This window comes from Carcharodon carcharias, chromosome 16 (genome assembly GCF_017639515.1).
Source record: "Carcharodon carcharias isolate sCarCar2 chromosome 16, sCarCar2.pri, whole genome shotgun sequence".
Taxonomy (NCBI): domain Eukaryota; kingdom Metazoa; phylum Chordata; class Chondrichthyes; order Lamniformes; family Lamnidae; genus Carcharodon; species Carcharodon carcharias.
In genome coordinates this window covers 121,417,525-121,445,289 of record NC_054482.1, presented here as the reverse complement: position 1 = coordinate 121,445,289, position 27,765 = coordinate 121,417,525, and the positions used below count along the sequence as shown (strand labels likewise).

Here is a 27,765-nt window from a genome sequence, read left to right as displayed (position 1 = left end):
GGACTGGTCTTTCACTGTATAACACTGGGGTACAGTAGTAGTGGGGACAGGTCTGTCACTGTATAACACTGGGGTACAGTACTGGTGGGGACAGGTCTGTCACTGTATAACAATGGGCTACAGTACTGGTGGGGACGGGTCTGTCACTGTATAACTCTGGGGTACAGTACTAGTGGGGACCGGCCTGTCACTGTATAACACTGGGGCACAGTACTGGTGGGGACAGGTCTGTCACCGTATAACACTGGGCACAGTACTGGTGGGGAAAGTTCTGTCACTGTATAACACTGGGGCACAGTACTGGTGGGGACCGGTCTGTCACTGTGTAACACTGAGGTACAGTACTGGTGGGGACGGGTCTGTCACTGTATAACACTGGGGTACTGTACTGGTGGGGACGGGTCTGTCACTGTATAACACTGGTTTACAGTACTAGTGGGGACGGGTCTGTCACTGTATAACACTGGGGTACAGTACTGGTGGGGACAGGTCTGTCACTGTATCACAATGGGGTACAGTACTGGTGGAGATTGGTCTGTCACTGTACAACACTGGGGTACAGTACTGGTGGGGACGGATCTGTCACTGTATAATTCTGGGGTACTGTACTGGTGAGGAGTGGTTTCTCACTGTATAACACTGGGGTACAGTACTGGTGGGGCTGGTCTGTCACTGTATAACACTGGGGTACAGTACTGGTGGGGACAGGTCTGTCACTGTATAACACTGGGGTACAGTACTGGTGGGGACAGGCCTGTCACTGTACAACACTGGGGTACAGTACTGGTGGGGACAGGTCTGTCACTGTATAACACTGGGGTACAGTACTGGTGGGGCTGGTCTGTCACTGTATAACACTGGGCACAGTACTGGTGGGGACGGGTCTGTCCCTGTACAACACTGGGGTACAGTGCTGGTGGGGACAGGTCTGTCACTTATAACACTGGGGTACAGTACTGGTGGGGATGGGTCTGTCACTGTATAACACTGGGGTACACTACTGGTGGGGACAGGTCTGTCACTGTATAACAATGGGCTACAGTACTGGTAGGGGCAGGTCTGTCACTTTACAACACTGGGCACAGTACTGGTGGGGACGGGTCTGTCACTGTATAACACTGGGGCACAGTACTGGTGGGGACAGGTCTGTCACTGTATAACACTGGGTACAGTACTGGTGGGGACAGGTCTGTCAGTGTATAACACTGGGGTACAGTACTAGTGGGGACGGGTCTGTCACTGTATAACACTGGGGTACAGTACTGGTGGGGTCAGGTCTGTCACTGTATCACAATGGGGTACAGTACTGGTGAAGATCTTTCTGTCACTGTATAACAGTGGGCACAGTACTGGTGGGGACGGGTCTGTCACTGTATAACAATGGGGTACAGTACTAGTGGGGACGGGTCTGTCACTGTATAACACTGGGGTACAGTACTGGTGGGGACGGGTCTGTCACTGTATAAAACTGGTGTACAGTACTAGTGGGGACGGCTCTGTCACTGTATAACACTGGGGCACAGTACTGGTGGGGACAGGTCTGTCTCTGTATAACACTGGGCACAGTACTTTTGGGTACAGGTTTGTCACTGTATAACACTGGGGCACAGTACTGGTGGGGACCGGTCTGTCACTGTATAACACTGGGTACGGTACTGGTGGGGACGGGTCTGTCAGTGTATAACACTGGTTTACAGTACTAGTGGGGATGGGTCTGTCACTGTATAACACTGGGGTACAGTACTGGTGGGGACAGGTCTGTCACTGTATCACAATGGGCACAGTACTGGTGGGGACGGGTCTGTCACTGTACAACACTGGGGTACAGTACTGGTGGGGAGCGGTCTGTCACTGTATAACACTGTGGTACAGTACTGGTTGGTACGGGTCTGTCACTGTATAACACTGGGGTACAGCACTGGTGGGGACAGGTCTGTCACTGTATAACACTGGTTTACAGTACTAGTGGGGACGGGTCTGTCACTGTATAACACTGGGGTACAGTACTGGTGGGGACAGGTCTGTCACTGTATCACAATGGGCACAGTACTGGTGGGGACGGGTCTGTCACTGTACAACACTGGGGTACAGTACTGGTGGGGAGCGGTCTGTCACTGTATGATTCTGGGGTACTGTTCTGGTGGGGAGGGGTCTCTCACTGTATAACACTGGGTTACATTGCTGGTGGGGACGGGTCTGTCACTGTATAACACTGGGGTACAGCACTGCTGGGGACAGGCCTCTCACTGTATAACACTGGGGTACAGTACTGGTGGGGCTGGTCTGTCACTGTATAACACTGGGGTACAGTACTGGTGGGGACGGGTCTGTCACTGTATAACACTGGGGTACAGCACTGCTGGGGACAGGCCTCTCACTGTATAACACTGGGGTACAGTACTGGTGGGGCTGGTCTGTCACTGTATAACACTGGGGTACAGTACTGGTGGGGACAGGTCTGTCACTGTATAACACTGGGCTACAGTACTAGTGGGGACGGGTCTGTCACTGTATAACACTGGGGTACAGTACTGGTGGGGACAGGTCTGTCACTGTATAACACTGGGGTACAGTACTAGTGGGGACGGGTCTGTCACTGTATAACACTGGGGTACAGTACTGGTTGGGACAGGCCTGTCACTGTATAACACTGGGGTACAGTATTGGAGAGCACAAGTCTGTCAGCTGTGTGTAGAAAATGTTAAATGGATAAACTAAGACAATCATGCAAACATATTTGTGATTGTGCAACTATTCATGCTTGCAAAGTGAATTATTATATTCAGTTGAACATTGTATTTCAGGAGGGGTCCTTGCTTTACATTGGTGTGTGTTAAACTCTATCTGCCAAGTGCCTGCCCATTTCACTTGTCTCCCTGATGAAGATTCATACGGACTCACTCTGCTTCTCTCTCCACAGATGCTGTCTGACCTGCTGAATTTTACCAGCATTTTCTGCTTTTATTTCAGATTTCCAGCATCTGCAGCATTTTGCTTTCATCACTAACTCTGTTTTCCAGAATTCAGTTACTAAGCTTTGTATTGTTCACCACATTTCAGATTCTTCTATGATCTGAACACAGAGAAAAACAAAACTGACTAATCCTTTCCAACCTATCAGGCTGCGATTCCAGGCATTAACACTCTGATTCACAAATTGAAAGTGGTTAATGTTCAAACTATTATCAATCTTGTGTGTGTGCGACATTCTGAATACAGAGGGGATTGTTGACATTAATTCCCAGGACAAACTCCTGAAGTTACACAGAGGGTGTGAGGCTCTCACTTTCAGATGTTAAACACACTGTCCCTCTGTCACGTTGGGATTTTAAGCACACTGTTCCACTCTCCCTTTGGGATAATAAGCACAAGGTTCCGCTCCAGCTTTGGGATATTAAGCACACTGTTCAGAGAATCACAGAATCACCCAGTGCAGAAGAGGCCCTTCGGCCCATCGAGTCTGCACCGACACTTGAGAAACACCTGACCTACCTACCTAATCCCATTTACCAGCACTTGGCCCATAGCCTTGAATGTTATGATGTGCCAAGTGCTCATCCAGGTATTTTTTAAAGGATGTGAGGCAACCCGCCTCCACCACCCTCCCAGGCAGCGCATTCCAGACCGTCACCACCCTCTGGGTAAAAAAGTTTATCCTCACATCCCCCTAAACCTCCTGCCCCTCACCTTGAACTTATGCCCCTTTGTGACTGACCCTTCAACTAAGGGGAACAGCTGCTCCCTATCCACCCTGTCCATGCCCCTCTTAATCTTGTACACCTCGATCAGGTCACCCCTCAGTCTTCTCTGCTCCAATGAAAGCAACCCAAGTCTATCCAACCTCTCTTCATAACTTAAATGTTTCATCCCAGGCAACATCCTGGTGAATCTCCTCTGCACCCCCTCCAGTGCAATCACATCCTTCCTATAATGTGGCGACCAGAACTGCGCAGAGTACTCCAGCTGTGGCCTCACCAAGGTTCTGTACAACTCCAACATGACCCCCCTGCTTTGGTAATCTATGCCTCAATTGATAAGGCAAGTGTCCCATATGCCTTTTTCACCACCTCACTAACATGCCCCTCTGCCTTCAGAGATCTATGGACACACATGCCAAGGTCCCTTTGTTCATCAGAACTTCCTAGTGTCATGTCGTTCATTGAATACTTCCTTGTCAAATTACGCCTTCCAAAGTGTATCACCTCATACATTTCAGGGTTAAATTCCATTTGCCACTTATCTGTCCATTTGACCATCCCGTCTATATCTTCCTGTAGCCCAAGACACTCAACCTCACTGTTAACCACCCGGCCAATCTTTGTGTCATCCGCAAACTTACTGATCCTACCCTCCACATAGTCATCTATGGTCGTTTATATAAATGATGAATAATAGGGGACCCAGCACAGATCCCTGTGGTACGCCACTGGACACTGGCTTCCAGTCACTAAAGCATCCTTCTGTCATCACCCTCTGTCTCCTACAACTAAGCCAATTTTGAATCCACGTTCTCAAATTACCCTGTATCCCATGTGCATTTGCCTTCTTTATAAATCTCCCATGTGGGTCCTTGTCAAAGGCTTTGCTGAAATCCATATAAACTACATCAACTGCACTACCCTCATCTACACATCTGGTCACCTCCTCAAAACATTCAGTCCAATTTGTTAGGCATGACCTCCCTCTGACAAAGCCATGCTGACTATCCCTGATCAAACCTTGCCTCTCCAAGTGGAGATAGATTCTCTCCTTCAGAATTTTCTCCAATAGTTTCCCTACTCACTGGTCTGTAGTTCCCTGGCTTATTTCTACAACCCTTCTTAAATAGCGGAACCACATTAGCTGTTCTCCAGTCCTCTGGCACCTCGCCCGTGGCCAGAGAGGAATTAAAAATTTGGGTCAGAGCCCCTGCGATCTCCTCCCTTGCCTCTCTCAGCAGTCTGGGACACAAATCACTCAGACTGGAGATTTGTCCACTTTTAAACCTGCCAACACCTCCAATACCTTGTCACTCCCTATATCAATTTGTTTAAGAACCTCGCAGTCTCTCTCCCCGAGTTCCATACCATCATCCTCATTCTCTTGGGTGAAGACGGATGTGAAGTATTCATTCAACACTCTACCGATGTCCTCTGGCTCCACCCATAGATTGCCCCCTTGGTCCCTTATGGGCCCTACTCTTTCCCTGGTTATCCTCTTCCCATTGATATACTTATAGAATATCTTGGGATTTTCCCTACTTTTACCAGCCAGAGCTTTCTCATATCCCCTCTTTGCTCTCCTAATTGCTTTCTTAATCTCCACCCTGCACTGTCTGTACTCCACTAATGCCTCTGCTGATTTGCTTCCCTTGTACCTGCTAAAAGCCTCTATTTTCCTTCTCATCGTATCCTGAATATCTCTGGTCATCCATGGTTCTTTGGGCTTGTTACTCCTTCCTATCACCCTAGAGGGAACATGTTGAGCCTGTACCCTCCCCATTTCCTTTTTGCAAACCCCCTACTGTACCTCTGTGGATTTCCCCACAAGTAGCTGTTCCCAGTCTACCTTGGCCAGATCCTGCCTTATTTTACTAAAATCCACTCTCCCCCAATCCAAAACATTTTTTTGCAACTTGTCTATTTCTTTATCTATGAGAAGCTTAAACTGTACCATGTTGTGGTCGCTATCACTAAAATGCTCCCCCACCACCACCTCAGCCACCTGTCCGGCTTCATTCCCCAGAATTAGGTCCAGCAATGCACCGTCCCCTGTTGGACCCTCTACATATTGACCTAAAAACTAATAATGCAATGCCTCCTCCTCTTTTACCCCCTCCCCTATCTTGTCTGAAGATTCTATATCCCAGAATGTTGAGCTGCCAATCCTGCCCCTCCCTCAACCACGTCTCAGTGATTGCTACTATATCACAATTCCACATGTCAATCCTCACCCTTAACTCATGTGTTTTACGTGTAATACTCCTGGCATTAAGGTAGAGGCCATCCAGCCTTGCCTTACTCCCTTGAAACTTAATGCAGCTGTACTCCCTCTGACTTGATTGTTTTACTGTATTACGATGTGTCCCTATTCTGCTAACATTCTGTGTCCCCCTCCCTCTGCTGAATTAGTTTAAACCCCTCCCAACAGCACTAGCAAACCCACCCACAAGGATGTTAGTCCTGCTCTGGTTCAGATGTAGACCGTCCCACTTGTACAGGTCCCACCATCCACAGAAATGGTCCCAGTGATCCAGGAATCTAAAACCCTCCCTCCTGCACCAACACTTCAGCCACGTATTCATCTGCAATATTCTATTTCTGAGCTCGCTAGCACGTGGCACTGGGAGTAATCCAGAGATTACAACCCGAGAGGTCTTGCTAGTTAGTCTACTTCCTAACTCCCTGAATTCTTGATGCAAGACCTCATCCCACCTTCGACCTATGTCATTGGTACCAACATGTACCATGACCTCTCATGTTCCACTCTCACTTTCGGATATTAAGCATACTGTTCCGCTGTCAGTTTGGGATATTAAGCAACCTGTTCCGCACTCACGTTGGGATATTAAGCACACTGTTCCTCTCTATCTTTGGGATATTAAGCACACTGTTCCACTCTCTCTTTGTGATATTAAGCACACTGTTCCTCTCTATCTTTGGGATATTAAGCACACTGTTCCTCTCTATCTTTGGGATATTAAGCACACTGTTCCTCTCTATCTTTGGGATATTAAGCACACTGTTCCGCTCTCTCTTTGTGATATTAAGCACACTGTGCCACTATTCCTTTGGGATATGGAGCACATGGTTCCACTCTCACTCTGATATATTAAGAACACTGATCCGTTCTCCCTATTGGATATTAAGCACGCTGTTCCACTCTCACTTTCGGATAACATACACACTGTTCTGCTGTCTCTTTGAGGTATTAAGCACACTTTACCATTCTCACTTTGGGATATTAAGCAGACTCTTCCACTCTCTCTTCTGGAAATTAGCCACACTCCTCCCCGGTCTCTGGGATTTTATGCACAATGTTCTAGTCTCAAATTGGGATATTAAACACATTGTTCCGCTCTCTCTTTGGGATATTAAGCACACTGTTCCGTTCTCCCTATGGGATATTAAGCACACTGTTCCTCTCTCACTTTGATATATTAAGCACACTGTTCCAGTCTCGCTTTCGGATATTAAGCACACTGTTGCTCTCTCACGTTGGGATATTAAACACACTGTTCTACTCTCAAATTGGGATATTAAGCACATTGTTACGCTCTCCCACGTTGGGATATGAAACACTATTCCGCACTCACTTTGGGATATTAAGCACCAGTTTCCACTGTCCCTTTGGCATAACAAGCACCCTGTTCTGCTGTCAATTTGATGTATTAAGCAAACTTTACCATTCTCCCTTTGGGATATTAAGCACCCTATTCCGCACTCACATTGGGATACTGAACACCCTGTTCGAATCTCACATTGTGATAATATGCACACTGTTCCCATCCTGCACTGGGACATCAAGTACATTTTTGGCACACTGGCCCCTCTCTCTTTGGGATATTAAGCACACGGTTCCAATCTCTCTTTGGGATATTAAGCACACTGTTCCACTCTCTCTTTGGGATAACAAACACACTGTTCCACTGCCCCTTTGAGATATTAAGCACACTGTTCTGCATTCACTTTGGGATATTAAGCACATTGTTCCGCTGTCTCTTTGGGATATTAAGCACACTGTTCCACTCTCTCTTTGGGATAACAAACACACTCTTCTGCTGTCTCTTTGAGATATTAAGCAACCTTTTCCATTCTCACATTGAGATGTTAAGCAGACTGTTCCATTGTCTCTATTTGGGATATTAAGCACTGTCCCGCTCTCACTTTGGGATATTAAGCACACTGTTCCGCTCTCACTTTGGGATTTAGGAAACACTGTTCCAGTCTGACTTTGGGATATTAAGGACCCTGTTCCGCTCTCTCTTTGGGATATTAAGCACACTGTTCCGTTCACACTTTGGGATATTAAGCACACTGTTTCGCTCTCACTTTGGGATAACATACACACTGTTCTGCTGTCTCTTTGAGCTATTAAGCACACTTTACAATTCTCACTTTGAGATATTAAGCAGACTGTTCCATTGTCTCAATTTGGGATATTAAGCACACTGTCCTGCTCCCACTTTGGGATATTTTAGGAAAGATTTCCGCTCTCATTTTGAGATATTTAACACCCTGTTCCAATCTCACATCGGGATAATATGCACACTGCTCCCCTCCTGCATTGGGACATCAAGTCCACTGTTCCTCTCTCAATTTGGGATTATAAGCACACTGTCCCGCTGTCTCTTTGGGATATTAAGCGCACTGTTCCAGTTTGACCTTGGGATATTAAGCACACTGTTCCACTGTCTCATTTGGATATTAGCAACACTCTTCCTCTGTCTCTTTGGGATAATAAGCACACTATTCCGCTCTCACTTTGGGATATTATACACTGTTCCGCTCTCTCAATTTGGGATATTAAGCAAACTGTCCTGCTCACACTTTGGGATATTTTAGGGAAGTGTTCCACTCTCTCTTTGGGATATTAACCACACTGTTCCAATCTCAGTTTGGGATATTAACCACACTGTTCCACTCTTTCTTTGGGATAACAAACACACTGTTCTGCTGTCCCTTTGAGGTATAAAGCGCACTTTACCACTCTCACTTTGAGATATTAAGCACACTGTTCCACTCTCACTTTGGGATATAAACCACACTGTTCCACTCTCACTTTGAGATATTAAGCACACTGTTCCACTCTCACTTTGGGATATAAACCACACTGTTCCACTCTCACTTTGGGATATTAAGCACAGTGTTCCGCTATCTCAGTTTGGGATATTAAGCAAACTGTCCTGTTCCAACTTTGGGATATTTTAGGAAAGTGTTCCGCTCTCACTTTGGGATATTAAGCATACTGTTCTGCACCCTCATTTTGATATTAAGCACACTGTTCCGCTATCACATTGGGAGATTGAACACCCTGTTCCAATCTCACATTGTGATAATATGCACACTGTTCCCCTCTTGCATTGGGACATCAAGTACACTGTTCCGCCCTCAAGTTGTGATAATAAGCACACTGTCCCGCTGTCTCTTTGGGATATTAAACACAATGTTACGCTCTCTCATTGCATTATTAAGCACATTATCCCATTATCTCCTTGAGATATTAGCACACTGGCCCCTCTCTCTTTGGGATATTACGCACACTGTCCCACTGTAACTTTGGGATATTAAGCAAAGTGTTCTGCACTCACTTTGGGATATTAAGCACACTGGCCCCTCTCTCTTTGGGATATTAAGCACACAGTTCCACTCTCTCTTTGGGATAACAAACACACTCTTCTGCTGTCTCTTTGAGATATTAAGCAACCTTTTCCATTCTCACATTGAGATGTTAAGCAGACTGTTCCATCGTCTCTATTTGGGATATTAAGCACTGTCCTTCTCCCACTTTGGGATATTAAGCACACTGTTCCGCTCTCACTTTGGGATATTAAGCACACTGTTCCGCTCTCACTTTGGGATTTAGGAAACACTGTTCCAGTCTGACTTTGGGATATTAAGCACACTGTTTCGCTCTCACTTTGGAATATTAAGCACCCTGTTCCGCTCTCTCTTTGGGATATTAAGCACCCTGTTCCGCTCTCTCTTTGGGATATTAAGCACACTTTTCCAGTCTCACTGTGGGATATTAAGCACCCTGTTCCGCACTCACATTGGGATATTGGACACCCTGTGCCAATCTCACATTGTGATAATTCGCACACTGTTCCCCTCTTGCATTGGGACATCAAGTACACTGTTCCGCCCTCAATTTGGGATAATAAGCACACTGTCCCGCTGTCTCTTTGGGATATTAAACACAATGTTACGCTCTCTCTTTGCGTTATTAAGCACATTATCCCCCTGTCTCCTTGAGATTTTAGGCACACTGGCCCCTCTCTCTTTGGGATATTAAGCACACTGTTCTGCACTGACTTTGGGATATTAAGCACACTGTTCTGCACTGACTTTGGGATATTAAGCACACTGTTCCACTCTCCCTTTGGGATAACAAACACACTGCTCTGCTGTCTCTTTGAGCTATTAAGCACCCTTTACAATTCTCACTTTGAGTTATTAAGCAGACTGTTCCATTGTCTCAATCTGGGATATTAAGCACACTGTCCTGCTCCCAATTTGGGATATTTTAGGAAAGATTTCCACTCTCACTTTGGGATATTAAGCACACTGTTCCGCTCTCACTTTGGGATATTAAGCACACTGCTCCAGTCTCGACGTGCGATATTAAGCACACTGCTCCCTTCACACTTTGGGATATTAAGCACACTGTTCCGCTCTCACTTTGGGATATTAAGCACACCATTCCAGTCTCGACGTGCGATATTAAGCACACTGCTCCCTTCACACTTTGGGATATTAAGCACACTGTTCCGCACACACATTGAGATACTGAGCACCCTGTTCCAATCTCACATCGGGATAACACGCACACTATTCCCCTTCTGCATTGGGACATCGAGTACACTGTTCCTCTCTCAATTTGGGATATTAAGCACACTGTCCCACTGCCTCTTTGGGATATTAACCACATTGTTCTGCTCTCTCTTTGGGATATTAACCACACTGTTCCACTCTCTCTTTGGGATAACAAACACAATGTTCTGCTGTCTCTTTGTGGTATGAAGCACACTTTACCATTCCCACTTTGAGATATTAAGCACACTGTTCCACTCTCACTTTGGGATATAAAGCACACTGTTCCTCTATCTCAATCTGTCCTGCTCCCACATTGGGATATTTTTGGAAAGTGTTCCACTCTCACTTTGGGATATTAAGCACACTGTTCCGCTCTCTCTTTGGGATATTAAGCACACTGTTCCGCTCTCTTTGGGATAACAAACACACTGTTCTGCTGCCTCTTTGAGGTATTAAGCACCCTTTGCCATTCTCACTTTGAGATATTAAGCAGACTGTTCCATTGTCTCTATTTGGGATATTAAGCACACTGTCCTGCTCCCAGTTTGGGATATTTTAGGAAAGTGTTCCGCTCTCACTTTGGGATATTTAACACAATGTACCGCTCTCACATTGGTATCTTAACGACACTGTTCCACTATCTGTTTTGGATATTAGCAACACTCTTCCTCTGTCTCTTTGGGATAATCAGCACACTATTCATCTCTCACCTTGGGATATTAAGCACACTGTCCAACTCTCACTTTGGAATATTAAGCACACAGTTCCATTCACACTTTGGGATATTAAGCACACTCTTCCGCTCTCTCTTTGGGATATTAAGCACACTGTTCCTCTATCTCAATCTGGGATATTAAGCAAACTGTCCTGCTCCCACTTTGGGATATTGTAGGAAAGTGTTCCACTCTCACTTTGGGATATTAAGCACACTGTTCCCCTCTCACTTTGGTATCTTAAAGACACTGTTCCACTGTCTCTTTTGGATATTAGCAACAACCTTCCTCTGTATCTTTGGGATAATAAGCACACTATTCCAATCTCTCTTTGGGATAGCAAACACACTGTTCTGCTGTCTCTTTGAGGTATTAAGCACACTTTTTCATTCCCACTGTGAGATATTAGGCACACTGTTCCACTCTCACTTTGGGATATTAAGCACGCTGTTCAACTCTCCCTATGGGATATTAAACACACTGTTCCACTCTCTCTTTGGGATATGAAGCACACTGTTCCAGGCTCATTTTGGGATATTAACCACATTGTTCCGTTCACATTTTGGGATATTAAGCACACTGTTCCAGTCTGACTTTGGGATATTAAGCACCCTGTTCCGCTTTCACATTGGGATATTAAGCATACTGTTCCCTTCACACTTTGGGATATTAAGCACACTGAACCACTCTCTCTTTGGGATATTAAGTGTACTGTCCCACTCTCATTTTGGGATATTAAGCACACTGTTCCAGTCTCGATGTGGGATATTAAGCACACTGTTCCGTTCTGACTTTTGGATATAAAGCACACTGAACAAATCTCTTTTGGGGATATTAAGCACATTGTTCCGCTCTCACATTGGGATATTGAACACCCTGTTCCAATCTCACATTGTGATAATACGCACACTGTTTCCCTCTTGCATTGGGACATCAAGTACACTGTTCCGCCCTCAATTTGGGGTAATAAGCACACTGTCCCGCTGTCTCTTTGGGATATTAAACACAATGTTACACTCTCTCTTTGCGTTATTAAGCACGTTATCCCCCTGTCTCTTGAGATATTAGGCACACTGACCCCTCTCTCTTTGGGATATTAAGCACACTGTTTTGCACTGTCTTTGGGATATTAAGCACACTGTTGCACTCTCTCTTTGGGATAACAAACACACTCTTCTGCTGTCTCTTGGAGGTATTAAGCACCCTTTACCATTCTTACTTTGAGATATTAAGTTGACTGTTCCATTGTCTGTATTTGGGATATTAAGCACACTGTCCTGCTCCCACTTTGGGATATTTCAGGAAAGTGTTCCGCTCTCTCTTTGGGATATTAAGCACCCTGCTCCGCTCTCTCTTTGGGATATTAATCACACTGTTCCGTTCACACTTTGTCATATTAAGCACTCGGTTCCGCTCTCTCTTTGGGATATTAAGCACACTTTTCCCTTCACACTTTGGGATATTAAGCACACTGAACCACTGTTTGGGATATTAAACGCACTGTTCCACTCTCATTTTGGGATATTAAGCACACCGTTCCAGTCTCGATTGGGATATTAAGCACACTGTTCCAGTCTCAAAGTGGGATATTAAGCACATTGTTCCATTCACATTTTGGGATATTAAGCACCCTGTTCCGCTCTCACATTGGGATATTAAGCACACTTTTCTGCACTCACATTGGGATACTGAACACCCTGTTCCAATCTCACATTGTGATAATATGCACACTGTTCCCCTCTTGCATTGGGACATCAAGTACACTGTTCCTCCCTCAATTTGGGATAATAAGCACACTGTCCCGCTGTCCCTTTTGGATATTAAACACAATGTTACGCTCTCTCTTTGCGTTATTAAGCACATTATCCCCCTGTCACCTTGAGATATTAGGCACACCGGCACCTCTCTCTTTGGCATATTAAGAACACTGTCCCACTGTCACTTTGGGATATTAAGCACACTGTTCCACTCTCCCTTTGGGATAACATACACACTGTTCTGCTGTCTCTTGGAGGTATTAAGCACCCTTAACTATTCTCACTTTGAGATATTAAGCAGACTGTTCCATTGTCTGTATTCGGAATATTAAGCACACTGTCCTGCTCCCACTTTGGGATATTTCAGGAAAGTGTTCCGCTCTCACTTTGGGATATTAAGCACCCTGTTCCGCTCTCACTTTGGGCTTTAAGCACACTGTTCCGTTCACACTTTGGGATATTAAGCACACTGTTCCGTTCACACTTTGGGATATTAAGCACACTGAACCACTCTCTCTTTGGGATATTAAGCACATTGTTCCGCACACACATTGGGATACTGAACACCCCATTCCAATCTCACATTGTGATAATTCGCACACTGTTCCCCTCCTGCATTGGGACATCAAATACACTGTTCCTCTCTCAATTTGGGTTAATAAGCACACTGTCCCGCTGTCTCTTTTGGATATTAAACACAATGTTACGCACTCTCTTTGCGTTATTAAGCACATTATTCCTCTGTCACCTTGAGATATTAGGCACACTGGCCCCTCTCTCTTTGCGATATTTAGTACACTGTCCCACTGTCATTTTGGGATATTAAGTGAACTGTTCTGCACTCCATTTGGGATATTAAGCACACAGTTCCACTCGCTCTTTGGGATAACAAACACACTGTTATGCTGTCTCTTTGAGGTATTAAGCACCCTGTACCATTCTCACTTTCAGATATTAAGCAGACTCTTCCATTGTCTGAATTGGGGATATTAAGCACTCTTTCCTGCTCCCACTTTGGGATATTTTAGGAAAGTGTTCCGCTCTCACTTTGGGATATTAAGCACACTGTTCCGCTCTCACTTTGGGATATTAAGCACACTGTTCCGCTCTCACTTTGGGATATTAAGCACACTGTTCCGCTCTCACTTTGGGATATTAAGCACACTGTTCCGCTCTCACTTTGGGATATTAAGCACACTGTTCCGCTCTCACTTTGGGATATTAAGCACACTGTTCCGCTCTCACTTTGGAATATTAAGCACAATGTTCCACTCTCTCTTTGGGATAACAAACACACTGTTCTGCTGTCTCTTTGAGGTATTAAGCACCCTGTACCATTCTCACTTTCAGATATTAAGCAGACTCTTCCATTGTCTGAATTGGGGATATTAAGCACTCTTTCCTGCTCCCACTTTGGGATATTTTAGGAAAGTGTTCCGTTCCCACTTTTGGATATAAAGCACACTGTTCCGCTCTCACTTTGGGATATTAAGCACACTGTTCCGCTCTCACTTTGGGATATTAAGCACACTGTTCCGCTCTCACTTTGGGATATTAAGCACACTGTTCCGTTCACACTTTGGGATATTAAGCACACTGTTCCGTTCACACTTTGGGATATTAAGCACACTGTTCCGCTCTCACTTTGGGATATTAAGCACACTGTTCCGCTCTCACTTTGGGATATTAAGCACACTGTTCCGCTCTCACTTTGGGATATTAAGCACACTGTTCCGTTCACACTTTGGGATATTAAGCACACTGTTCCGCTCTCACTTTGGGATATTAAGCACACTGTTCCGCTCTCACTTTGGGATATTAAGCACACTGTTCCGCTCTCACTTTGGGATATTAAGCACACTGTTCCGCTCTCACTTTGGGATATTAAGCACACTGTTCCGCTCTCACTTTGGGATATTAAGCACACTGTTCCGCTCTCACTTTGGGATATTAAGCACACTGTTCCGCTCTCACTTTGGGATATTAAGCACACTGTTCCGCTCTCACTTTGGGATATTAAGCACACTGTTCCGCTCTCACTTTGGGATATTAAGCACACTGTTCCGCTCTCACTTTGGGATATTAAGCACACTGTTCCGCTCTCACTTTGGAATATTAAGCACAATGTTCCACTCTCTCTTTGGGATAACAAACACACTGTTCTGCTGTCTCTTTGAGGTATTAAGCACCCTGTACCATTCTCACTTTCAGATATTAAGCAGACTCTTCCATTGTCTGAATTGGGGATATTAAGCACTCTTTCCTGCTCCCACTTTGGGATATTTTAGGAAAGTGTTCCGCTCTCACTTTGGGATATTAAGCACACTGAACAAATCTCTTTTTGGGATATTAAGCACACTGTTCCACTCACTCTTTGGGATATTAAGCACACTGTTCCGTTCACACTTTGGGATATTAAGCACACTGTTCCGTTCACACTTTGGGATATTATGCACACTGAACCACTCTCTGTTTGGGATATTAAACGCACTGTTCCACTCTCACTTTGGGATATTAAGCACACTGTTCCGCTCTCACTTTTGGATATAAAGCACACTGAACAAATCTCTTTTTGGGATATTAAGCACACTGTTCCACTCACTCTTTGGGATATTAGCAACACTCTTCCTCTGTCACTTTGGAATATTAAGCACAATGTTCCACTCTCTCTTTGGGATAACAAACACACTGTTCTGCTGTCTCTTTGAGGTATTAAGCACCCTGTACCATTCTCACTTTCAGATATTAAGCAGACTCTTCCATTGTCTGAATTGGGGATATTAAGCACTCTTTCCTGCTCCCACTTTGGGATATTTTAGGAAAGTGTTCCGCTCTCACTTTGGGATATTAAGCACACTGAACAAATCTCTTTTTGGGATATTAAGCACACTGTTCCACTCACTCTTTGGGATATTAAGCACACTGTTCCGTTCACACTTTGGGATATTAAGCACACTGTTCCGTTCACACTTTGGGATATTAAGCACACTGAACCACTCTCTGTTTGGGATATTAAACGCACTGTTCCACTCTCACTTTGGGATATTAAGCACACTGTTCCGCTCTCACTTTTGGATATAAAGCACACTGAACAAATCTCTTTTTGGGATATTAAGCACACTGTTCCACTCACTCTTTGGGATATTAGCAACACTCTTCCTCTGTCACTTTGGAATATTAAGCACAATGTTCCACTCTCTCTTTGGGATAACAAACACGCTGTTCTGCTGTCTCTTTGAGGTATTAAGCACCCTTTACCATTCTCACTTTGAGATATTAAGCAGACTGTTCCATTGTCTCTATTTGGGATATTAAGCACACTGTCCTGCTCCCACTTTGGGATATTTTAGGAAAGTGTTCTACTCTCACTTTGGGATATTAAGCACACTGTTCCTCTTTCTCAATTTGGGACATGAAGCACCTTGTTCCTCTCTCACTTTGAGATCTTAAACAAACTGTTCCATTGTATCTTCGGGATATTAAGCATACTTTACTCTTCTCATTTGGCATATTAAGCACCCTGTTTCGATCTCACTTTGGGTTAACAACTACACTGTTCCACACTCACTTTGGGATATTAAGTACACTGTTCCACTCTGCCTTTGTGATAACAAGCCCTCACGGAACTCATTTCTCGTTATCTTGGCTCCCTTCTCTCTCCCCTTGTCCAGTCCCTTCCCACCTACATCCGTGATTCCTCTGACACCTTACGTCACATCAACAATTTCCAGTTCCCTGGCCCCAACCGCTTCCTATTCACCATGGACGTCCAATCCCTCTACACCTCCATCCCCCACCAGGATGGTCTGAGGGCCCTTAGCTTCTTCCTCGAACAGAGGCCCGAACAATCCCCATCCAACACTACTCTCCTCTGTCTGGCTGAACTTGTTCTCACACTGACCAATTTCTCCTTCAACTCCTCTCACTTCCTCCAAATAAAAGGTGTGGCTATGGGTACCCGCACGGGCCCCAGCTATGCCTGTCTCTTTATGGGGTATGTGGAACATTCCTTGTTCCAGTCCTACTCCGGCCCCCTCCCACAACTCTTTCTCCAGTACATCGATGATTACTTCGGTGCCGCTTCATGCTCTCGTCGGGACTTGGAAAAATTTATTAATTTTGCTTACAATCTCCACCCCTCCATCATTTTCATGTGGTCCATCTCTGACACTTCCCTTCCCTTCCTTGCCCTCTCTGTCTCAATCTCTGGTGATAGACTGTCCACCAATATCCATTACAAACCTATTGACTCCCACAGCTACCTCGACTACAGCTCCTCACACCCCGCTTCCTGTAAGGACTCCATCCCATTCTCTCAGTTCCTTCGCCTCTGTCGCATCTGTTCCGATGATGCTACCTTCAAAAACAGTTCCTCTGACATGTCCTCCTTCTTCCTTAACCGAGGTTTTCCACCCACGGTCGTTGACAGGGCCCTCAACCGTGTCCAGCCCATCTCCCGCGCATCCTCCCTCACGCCTTCTCCTCCCTCCCAGAACCATGATAGGGTCCCCCTTGTCCTCACTTATCACCCCACCAGCCTCCGCATTCAAAGGATCATCCTCCACCATTTCTGCCAACTCCAGCATGATGCCACCACCAAACACATCTTCCCTTCACCCCCCCGGCGGCATTCCGTAGGGATCGTTCCTTCCGGGACACCCTGGTCCACTCCTCCATCACCCCCTACTCCTCAACCCCCACCTATGGCACCACTCCATGCCCACGCAAAAGATGCAACACCTGCCCCTTCACTTCCTCTCTCCTCACCGTCCAAGGGCCCAAACACTCCTTTCAAGTGAAGGAGCATTTCACTTGCATTTCCCCCAACTTAGTCTACTGCATTCGTTGCTCCCAATGCGGTCTCCTCCACATTGGAAAGACCAAACGTAAACTGGGCAACCGCTTTGCAGAACACCTGCGGTCTGTCCGAAACCTCCCTGTCGCTTGCCATTTTAACACTCCACCCTGCTCTCTTGCCCACATGTCTGTCCTTGGCTTGCTGCATTGTTCCACTGAAGCCCGACGCAAACTGGAAGAACAACACCTCATCTTCTGACTAGGCACTTTACAGCCTTCCAGACTGAATATTGAATTCAACAACTTTAGATCTTGACCTCCCTCCTCCATCCCCACTCCCTTTCTGTTTCTTCCCCCTTCCTTTTGTTTTATCCAATAATTTATATAGATTTTTCTTTTCCCACCTATTTCCATTATTTTTAAATCTTTTATGCCCCCCCACCCCCACTAGAGCTGTCCTTGAGTGTCCTACCATCCATTCTTAATTAGCACATTCGTTTAGAAAATATCACCAACTTCAACACCTCTGTGTTCTTTTATTCTTTTGTCTGTAACATCTTTTGATTATCTGCTCCTATCACTGCTTGCTTGTCCCTACAACCACCCCCCCTGCCACTTCTCTCCCCCCACCCAAACCCCCACCCCCACCTTAAAGCAGCTTATATTTCACCCCTCTCCTTATATCACTCAGTTCTGTTGAAGCATCATGAGGACTCGAAACGTCAACTCTTTTCTTCTCCGCCGATGCTGCCAGACCTGCTGAGTTTTTCCAGGTAATTCTGTTTTTGTTTTGGATTTCCAGCATCCGCAGTTTTTTGTTTTTATCACACTGTTCTGCTGTCTCTTTGAGGCATTAAGCACACTTTACCATTCTCACTGGCTCAATTTGGGATATGAAGCACACTGTCCTGCTCCCAATTTGGGATATTAAACGCACTATTCTGCTCTCACTTTGGGATATTAAGCACACTATTCCGGTCTCACTTTGGGATATTAAGCACACTGTTCCGGTCTCTATTTGGGATATTAAGCACACTGTTCCACTCTCCCTGTGGGATATTAAGTACACTGTTCCTGCCTTACTTTGGGATATTAAACACACTGTCCCACTGTCTCTTTAGGATATTAAGCACCCTGTTCCGCACTCACACTGGGATACTGAACACCCTGTTCCAATCTCACATCGGGATAATATGGACCCTGTTCCGCTCTTGCATTGGGACATCAAGTACACTGTTCCACTGTTACTTTGGGATATTGGGCACACTGACCCCCTTTCTCTTTGGGATATTAAACACAATGTTACGCTCTCTCTTTGCGTTATTAAGCACATTATCCCCCTGTCTCCTTGAGATATTAGGCACACTGGCCCCTCTCTCTTTGCGATTTTAAGCACACTGTCCCCCACTCTCTTTGGGATATTAAGCACACTGTTCCACTACAGCACTAATCTACCCAAACCTGGGGATTTACATATACACGCTGGTTGCTGGTGGCTGCCGGGCATGCACCCCACCTCCGTCAAGACCAGCTGGAGGCAAGACATGGTCAGCACACGGGCTCACCATCAGGTTCCACCTGATCCTGCTGGGAAGATTCCACTGAGGCTCAGTGACCAACCCCCCTCATCTCTCCTCCTGTAACTCGATGTTAAATACAGTTTCAGTACATTTCTGCACAGCATCTTGGGAAGTTTTAATAGGATAAAGGAATAATTGTTCCTGACTCCCTCCGCTGGGTAAACAGTTTCCTATTCTCGACTGAATGCCAGCGCAAATTCGATGAACCAAATGGCCTTCTGCTGTACTGTCAGCTCTATTTATATAATCACTCAAGAGATGTGGGCTTCGCTGGCTGGGCCAGTATTTATTGCCCATCCCTAATTGCCCTTCAGAAGGTGGTGGTGAACTGCCTTCTTGAACCGTTGCAGTCCATGTGGTGTAGGTACACCCACAGTGCTGTTAGGGAGGGAGTTCCAGGATTTTGACCCAGCGACAGTGAAGGAACAGCGATATATTTCCAAGTCAGGATGGTGAGTGACTCGGAGGGGAACTTGCAGGTGGTGGTGTTGCCTTGTGTCTGCTGTCTTTGTCCTTCTAGATGATAGTGGTCATGAGTTTGGAAGGTGCTGTCGAAGCAGCCTTGGTGAATTCCTGCAGTGCATCTTGTAGATGGTACACCCTGCTGCTACTGTGCGTCAGTGATGGAGGGAGTGAATGTGGATGGGGTGCCAATCAAGTGGACTGCTTTGTCCTGGATGGTGTCGAGCTTCTTGAGTGTTGTGGGAGCTGGACTCATCCAGGCAAGTGGGGAATATTCCATCACACTCTTGACTTGTGCCTTGTAGATGGTGGATAGGCTTTGGGGAGTCAGGAGGTGAGTTACCCGCTGCAGGATCCCTAGCATCTGACCTGCTCTTATAGCCACAATACTTATATGGCTGGTCCAGTTCAGTTTCTGGTCAATGGTAACCCCCAGGTTGTTAATCGGGGGAGATTCAGTGAGGGTAATGACAGTGAATGTTGAAGGATGATGGTTAGATTCTCTCTTGTTGGAGATGGTCATTGCCTGACACTTGTGTGGTGTGAATGTTACTTGCCACTTGTCGCCCAAGCCTGGATATTGTCCAGGTCTTGCTGCATTTGGACATGGACTGCTTCAGTATCTGAGGAGACGCGAATGGTGCTGAACATTGTGCAATTATCAGCGAACATCCCCACTTCTGACCTTATGATGGAAGGAAGATCATTGATGAAGCAGCTGAAGATGGTTGGGCCGAGGACACTACCCTGAGGAGCTCCTGCAGTGATTTCCTGGAGCTGAGGTGACTGACGCAGTCAATACACTTCAGAAGGACCTCGCTACAGGTCTTGTTCACTGATCCCCCCTGCACTTGTTGATTTACATTGGCTACCAGGCCAGCGAAAGGTTGATTTTAGAATTCTCAGTCTTGTTTTCAAACCCCCTCACTGACATCCTCCTCCCTAGCGCTGCAATGTCCCCCTTCTCCAAAACCCTCAGGCATCTCTGTGCTCCTCGAATTCTGGCCTATTGTCTATCCCAATTTTAGTTGTTCCACCATTGGCAGCTGTGCCTTCAGCTGCCTGGACCTTAAACTCTGGAACTCCCTCCCTAAACCTCTTCACCTGTTGATGCTGCTTAAAACTGAGCTCGTTGACCAAGCTTTTAGTTATCTGATCTAATCGCCCTTCTATGTGGTTCCTGTGAAGCATTGTGCAGTGTTAAAGATTAAAGGGGCTATGTGAATATAAGTTGTTGTTGTAAAGCACTTTGGGCTGGTCTGAGATTGTGAAAGTTGCTGCAGAATTGAGAGTCTGTCATTAATCTCCCACCTGACATTGCATAAGCCAGTGAACAGGCAGTGTACAGGCATGCTGTCGCTGAAAAGATGTCACATTCAGTGAGATTTTGAATGTTTCTGGTTTGCTTTTTCGCTTTACTTCTATTCCTGATTTTTTACAGAACCTCCAGGACAGGGTCACACAGCTCGCAGCCTGAGCGCACCCTGTGTTTCTGAAATTTCACATGGACTTCCTACAGCACTGACTCCTTGACCAGATACAGCTACGTCTGCAATACCTAATATCCCAGCAGTTAACTGAACAGGACGCAGATCACCCCGCAATCTTCTATACTCCAGTGAATACAAGTCTCGTCCAGTCTGTCCTGACAATTTAAATCCTTTCACCCCCAGTCTCATTCTGCTCTGCACCCTCTCCGAGGCCAGTGTCTCCTTCCTGAGGTGCGGGGCCCAGAACTGAACCCAGTTACTCCAGATTGGGTCTGAGCAAGTTTCTAGACAACAGAACCTTCCATTTCCTCCCTTTGTGTTCCAGACTCTGAGATAAAAGATCAACGTTCCATCAGCTTTCTTGTACCCGTGACAGGAGTTATACTCACAGTTTCGCCTCTCTGTCCAGGATGTCCTGGCAATCCATCTTTACCCGCTGGACCCTGGAAAACAAAATGCTCCCTCCATTAAATGCAGATCCCAGGAAGAGACGAGGTACATTGTGAGATTTATAACTGAGTGTTTAAATGGTCCAATCCATAGAACCATGGGCTGGAATGTAAAGTAGGTGATGAGGGTCTTGCGCCCCAGACTGGGGAGCCGGCCGGAATCCCGCTTTGCGTCTGTCTGGGAAGACTTGTTGAACCAAGTGCACTTAGCTGGACAGAGACAGCCAGGCCTCCCCAGGACAATAACCATGGGGGCGGGAGTCCTGCCTACTGACGGCCGCTGGCCAATCAGAGGCCAACAGCTCTTTATCGCTCAGTGTTGCCATGGGAGAGGCAGGCGGTGCCAGAGAACCAGGGTCACTGAGGGACCCCAACACAGTGAGTGATGTGGGAGGGGTTTGACAGGAGGGTGGGGGGCGGGGGGGGGTGGGTGGTGCTACAACAGGGTGGGGGTCGTGGGGAAGTGGGGAGGGGTGTTGGCAGCAAGGACAGGGGGTTTGGCCTTCAGTGATCCCCACCCTGCCCCCCGCCCCCCCCCACTCCATTCACCCCCACAATTTCCAACGCCAGGTCCCTTGATTAGGTTCTGAGTGCCTTTGAACAAGGAACCCACACCCTCACCATGTAACTCCCCCTCCCCCACACACACCCCACCCCCAGACAGCGAGCCTGCAGGGAAACATGCCAGGGTTGACTCATCCATGTCCCTGAATGGCAACTGCACCCCCCCCGCCCCAGTTAAGGTTCTCAGTTGGTAGCAAGGGCAGGAAAACTGCCCACACTTCACATCAGTGGAGATGGGAAGATGTTGTGGTCCCCCCTTGGCACCCTCCCTCCAGATAAAATACACCCCCTGCCATCAAACTCACCTCAGGGAGGGCATTAAATTTTGCCTATTGCACAGCACAACACAGAATGAGGCCATTCAGCCCATTGTGTCTGTGCTGGCTCTTTGAAAAAATGATCCAACTAACCCCACTCCCCCTGCTCTATCCCCATATCCCTGCAAATTTTCCCCTTCAAGTATTTCTCCAATTCCCGTTTTGAAAGTTATTATTGAATCTGCTTCCACCGCCCTTTCAGGCAGCATGTTCCAGATCACAACAACTCGCTGTGTAAAAATAAATTCTCCTCGTCTCCCCCTCTGGTTATTTCACCGATTCTCTTCAATCTGTGTCCCTCTGGTTACCGACCCTCCTGTTACTGGAAACAGTTTCTCTTTATTTACTCTATCCAAAGCCGGAGTGGTCTGGAGGAGGGAGAAGATGAGGGGAAGGGGGAAGTGGGGGTCAGAGGGGGTGGAGAGGCCTAAGGGAATGGGAGGAGATGGGGAAGAGAAGAGGAAGGGGTAAATTATCTGCCAAATTAGAGAAGCTGTAGCGAAAAACCAGTGGGTAGTTATTATTGCTTTGGGTGGCTCCCCACTCCTTTGGGATACTCCAGATCCAAACATGAAACTCTCAGGCTTCTCTGCCGAGTATAAGCAGCAAGAACGTCAGTCCAAAGCCAGCGGGATCTTTCTCTGCATATTCGGGTTAGGTGCCAATGATCTCATTGGGCCTGTTAACTTGGGCAGATGGAGGTTGGGGTGATCTGTTGGACTTTTTTCAGCCAAACTGAAACCAGGCCTGATTTGGAGTCTTTGGCAGCAGCGAAGGTCAATGAAAAGGGACTGGTTTACTTACAGGAGGGCCTCTGGGTCCAGCAAATCCTGTTGGGCCCTGGGGTCCTTGAGGTCCCTGAAACACAAACAGAACAAAGATTAAACATTGAGGACCTGGATGTAGCCTCTAAATCCTTCTGGAAGCGCAGCAGCAATATGGTCAACCATGCCTCCCCACCCGAGTCCCTTCTCCATTACCCGGAACCTTCCATTTGATGCAGAAGTCCTGCTGTTTTGGGAGTTCCCCGAGGCACCAATCTGGAGATATCCAATGGTTCCACATGATGGTGTGGTACAAAGGGAGAATGGAGATCTGTGGATCAAGAGGTTGATCTTTTTATATAAACCCACAGCACAGAAACTGGCCAATTAGCCCAGGAGCTTCATGCTGGTGATTGGGCTCCACTCACACCCTCCCCCACCCCTTCTTATCACAACATATCCTTTGATTCTATTCCCTGCCCTGTGTTTATCCAGTTTCCCCTTGAATTGTAATCTCACATTGGACTCTTTATTCAGGGGAGGACCAACAGGAGATGAATGAAGTTACTTCCAGCTTGCACAAACTCGAACAACGTGGAGTCTCCAAACCATGTGTGTGTCCAGCTCCTCCTCAAATGTATCTTTACTATTCACCCCAAATACTCCCTGTGGTTCACCACTATTCACTACTGTCTGGGTAAAGAGGGTTCTCCTGAATTACTCTCAGGTTTACACTGAAGGTCACCATTCCTACCACAGAGTACCTGTCTGTCCTGGGCAACAGTAAACCAGAAGCTAGTTTCACACTGTGCCAATTCCTTCTTACATTAACAGTCACTGGAATGGATAATTAGAAGAGCTGTTAATTCCTCATCGCACAAACTTATCCAAAATTTTCCATTTTTAATTTGTTCACAGGGTGTGTGCATCGCTGGCTGGGCCAGCATTTATTGCCCATCCCTAATTGCCTTTGAGAAGGTGGTGGTAAGCTGCCTTCTTGAACCGTTGCAGTCCATGTGGTGTAGGTACACCCACAGTGCTGTTAGGGAGGGAGTGTCAGGATTTTGACCCAGTGACAGTGAAGGAACGGCGATATATTTCCAAGTCAAGATGGTGAGTGACTCGGAGGGGAACTTGCAGGTGGTGGTGTTGCCTCGTGTCTGCTGTCTTTGTCCTTCTAGATGATAGTGGTCATGAGTTTGGAAGGTGCTGTCGAAGGAGCCTTGGTGAATTCCTGCAGTGCATCTTGTAGATGGTACACACACTGCTGCTACTGTGCGTCAGTGATGGAGGAAGAGAATGTTTGTGGATGTGGTGCCAATCAAGTGGGGCTGCTTTGTCCTGGACGGTGTCAAGTTTCTTGAGTGTTGTGGGAGCTGCACTCATCCAGGCAAGTGGGGAGTATTCATCACACTCCTGACTTGTGCCTTGTAGATGGTGGACAGGCTTTGGGGAGTCAGGAAGTGAGTTACTTGCCACAGGGTTCCTAGTATCTGACCTGCTTTTGTAGCCACAGTATTTATATGGCTAGTCCAGTTCAGTTTCTGGTCAATGGTAAACCTCTGGATGTTGATGTTGATTAAAAAGTCTAATTAACAGCAGTGATATCATAAAATCATTAGGAGCAGGAATAGGCCATTCAGCCCCTCGAGCCTGTTCCACCATTTGATAAGGTCATGGCTGATCTGACTGTGATTTTGACTCCATTTTCCTGTTTGTCCCCCATTACCCTTGACCCCCCTTGTCAGTCAAATGTCTGTCTAACTCAGCCTTGAATATATTCAATAACCCATCCCCCATTGCTCACCGGGAATGAGTGTTCCAAAGACTAACAACCCTCTGGGAGAATAAATTCTTCTTCATCTCCATCTTAAATAGGAGACCCCTTATTTTTAAATCGTGCCTCCAGATGCCAGATCCCTCAATGAGGAGAAACATCCTTTCAGCATCCACCCTGTCAAACCCACTCAATAAATGTTTCAATAAGATTGCCTCTCACTGTTCTAAACCCCAATGGACACATGCCCAGCCTGTCCAGCCTTTCTTCATAAGATAAACCCCTCCTCCAGGAATCAGCCCAGTGAAGATTCTCTGAACTGCTTCCAATGAAAGTATATCCTTCCTTAAGTAAGGAGACCAAACTGTACAAAGTACTCCAGGTGCAGCCTCATCAATGTCCCATGTATAATCCCTCCATAACAACTTCTGAGTTCACCGCTGCCTTTACTGCTGAAACTCTCACCCATGCCTTTATTACCCCCAAGCTTGACAGCACAGTCCTGGCTGGTCTGCCATCTTCTCTCTATACTTCAGCTCACTACAACACTGCTGCATGTGTCCTAACTCAGGCCAAAGCCTGTTCCCCTATCATCCCTGTGCTCACTGACCTACATTGATTCCCAGTTAAACAACACTTTGATATTAAATTTCTCATCCTTGTTTTCAAATCTCTCTATGTCGTCTCCCCCCATCATCTCAGTAATCTCCTCCAGCTCCTATAACTCTCCGAGATCTCTGTGTTCCTCCAATTCCGGCCTCTGGAGCATCCTCCCATTTCCATCACTCCACCCTTGGCAGCCATGCCTTCAGCTGCCTGGGAGCCCAAACTCTGGAATTCCCTCCCTAAACTCACTCTTGCTTTACGATGCTTCTTAAACCTACATCTTTGAACAAGCATTTGATCCCCTGGCCTAATATCACTGTGTGGGGCTCGGTGTCAGATTTACATCCCTGCCAAGAGCTTTGGCACAATTTATTACATTAAAGCTGCTGCATAAATACAAGTTGTTGTGTTGTCAGGGTACGTTCGGTCAGTTGGTCAGAGACTGACTGTGCCTCAATCTCAGAACAAAAGACAACCAGCAGATCCAAATATGTTTGACACTGGCTCGGTGACAGGAGGTTCAAAGTTTGGCAGCTGATGGGGGCTGAGTTCCTGTTAACATCTGGAAGATGTGAGAGTGAGTACATACAAACATATAAACATACAAATTAGGAGCAGGAGTAGGGCCCATGTGGCCCCTTGAACCTGCTCCACCATCAAATAAGATCGTGGCTGATCTGATTGTGGTCTCATGTTTATTTTCCTGTTGACCCATTAACCTTTCACTCACTTGTCAATCAAGAATGTTTAAACCTTAACCAAATCTCCCTGAAGCAGCTCTGTGCCTCAGGGAGATTCCTGTCCTCTTTCATGGGCATGCACGCAAGATCCCAGGCCCCAACTCACAGAATCCCTCCCCCCCCGTCCCCGGCCATATCGGCAGCGCTCAGCGCTTCCAGGCGAGCGTCATGCTGGGCAGACCTTCATTGGCCCACCCACGTAAAATGGCGGCACGTCCCCAATCGGGGGCGCCAATAGGGTTCGCGCCCGCCTCCACCTGCCCCCACATAACCACCCCGACAGGGGGGATATTTCTGCCCATTGTCTTTTTGTGGTTCATGTACTGTCAGGACACCCAGGTCCCTCTGTACCTCAGAGTTCTGCAATCTCTCTCCATTTAAATAATTTGCTGCTTTTCTATTCTTCCTGCTAAAGTGGACATGGTCACATTTTCCACATTATATTCCATCTGCCAATTTTTGCCCACTCATTTAACCTGTCTACATATCTTTGCAGACTTCTTATGTCCTCTACACAACTTACTTTCCTAACTATCTTTGGGTCATCAGCAAATTTAGCCACCATACATTCAGTCTCTTCATCCAAGTCATTGATATAAACTGTAAACAGTTTAAGCCCCAGCACTGATCCCTGTGGCAATCCATTCGTCACATCTAACCAACCCGAAAATTACCCATTTATCCCTACTCTCTGCTTCCTGCCGGCTACTCAATCCTCTATCGATGCTAATATGTCAACCCCTGCACCATGAGCTCTTATTTTATGTAGTAACCTTTGATGTGGCTCGTTCTCAAATGCCTTCCGGAAATCCAAGTACACCACATCTACAGGTTCCCCTTTATCCACCTTACTTCTAACTCCTGCAAAAAACTCTAAGAAATTAGTTAAACATAATTTCCTTTCACAAAACCATGTTGACTTTGCCCCGATTGCACTGAGATTTTCTAAAGTGCCCCTCTATGGTGTCCTTATGAACAGATTCCAGCAATTTTCCTATGACTGGCCTGTAGGGTTTTGCATCCTGTCCCCCTTTACTTGAATAGAGGAGTCACTATTTTCCAATCTGATGGGAGCTTTCTAGAATTTAGGGAATTTTGGAAAATTAAAACCAATGCATCCACTATCTCAGCAGCCACTTCATTTAAGGCTCTAGAATGGAGCCCACCAGGCCCTGGGGACTTGTTAGCTTTTAGTCCCAATAATTTTCTCAGTGCCCTTTCCCTGGTGATTGTGA

At 46.3% G+C, this 27,765-nt stretch overlaps 1 protein-coding gene across 1 annotated transcript in view; it reads right to left on the bottom strand.

The window, feature by feature from the left end:
- The window catches only part of col11a1a (collagen, type XI, alpha 1a), a 682,771-nt gene that overhangs the window by 311,909 nt on the left and 343,097 nt on the right, over positions 1 to 27,765 (bottom strand). Inside the window, exons 36-37 of the mRNA XM_041208311.1 lie at positions 23,448 to 23,501; positions 21,703 to 21,756 (exon numbers count right to left, since the gene is read on the bottom strand). Of these exons, the coding sequence (XP_041064245.1) occupies positions 21,703 to 21,756; positions 23,448 to 23,501 (108 nt within the window). The remainder of the gene's footprint in view (positions 1 to 21,702; positions 21,757 to 23,447; positions 23,502 to 27,765) is intronic.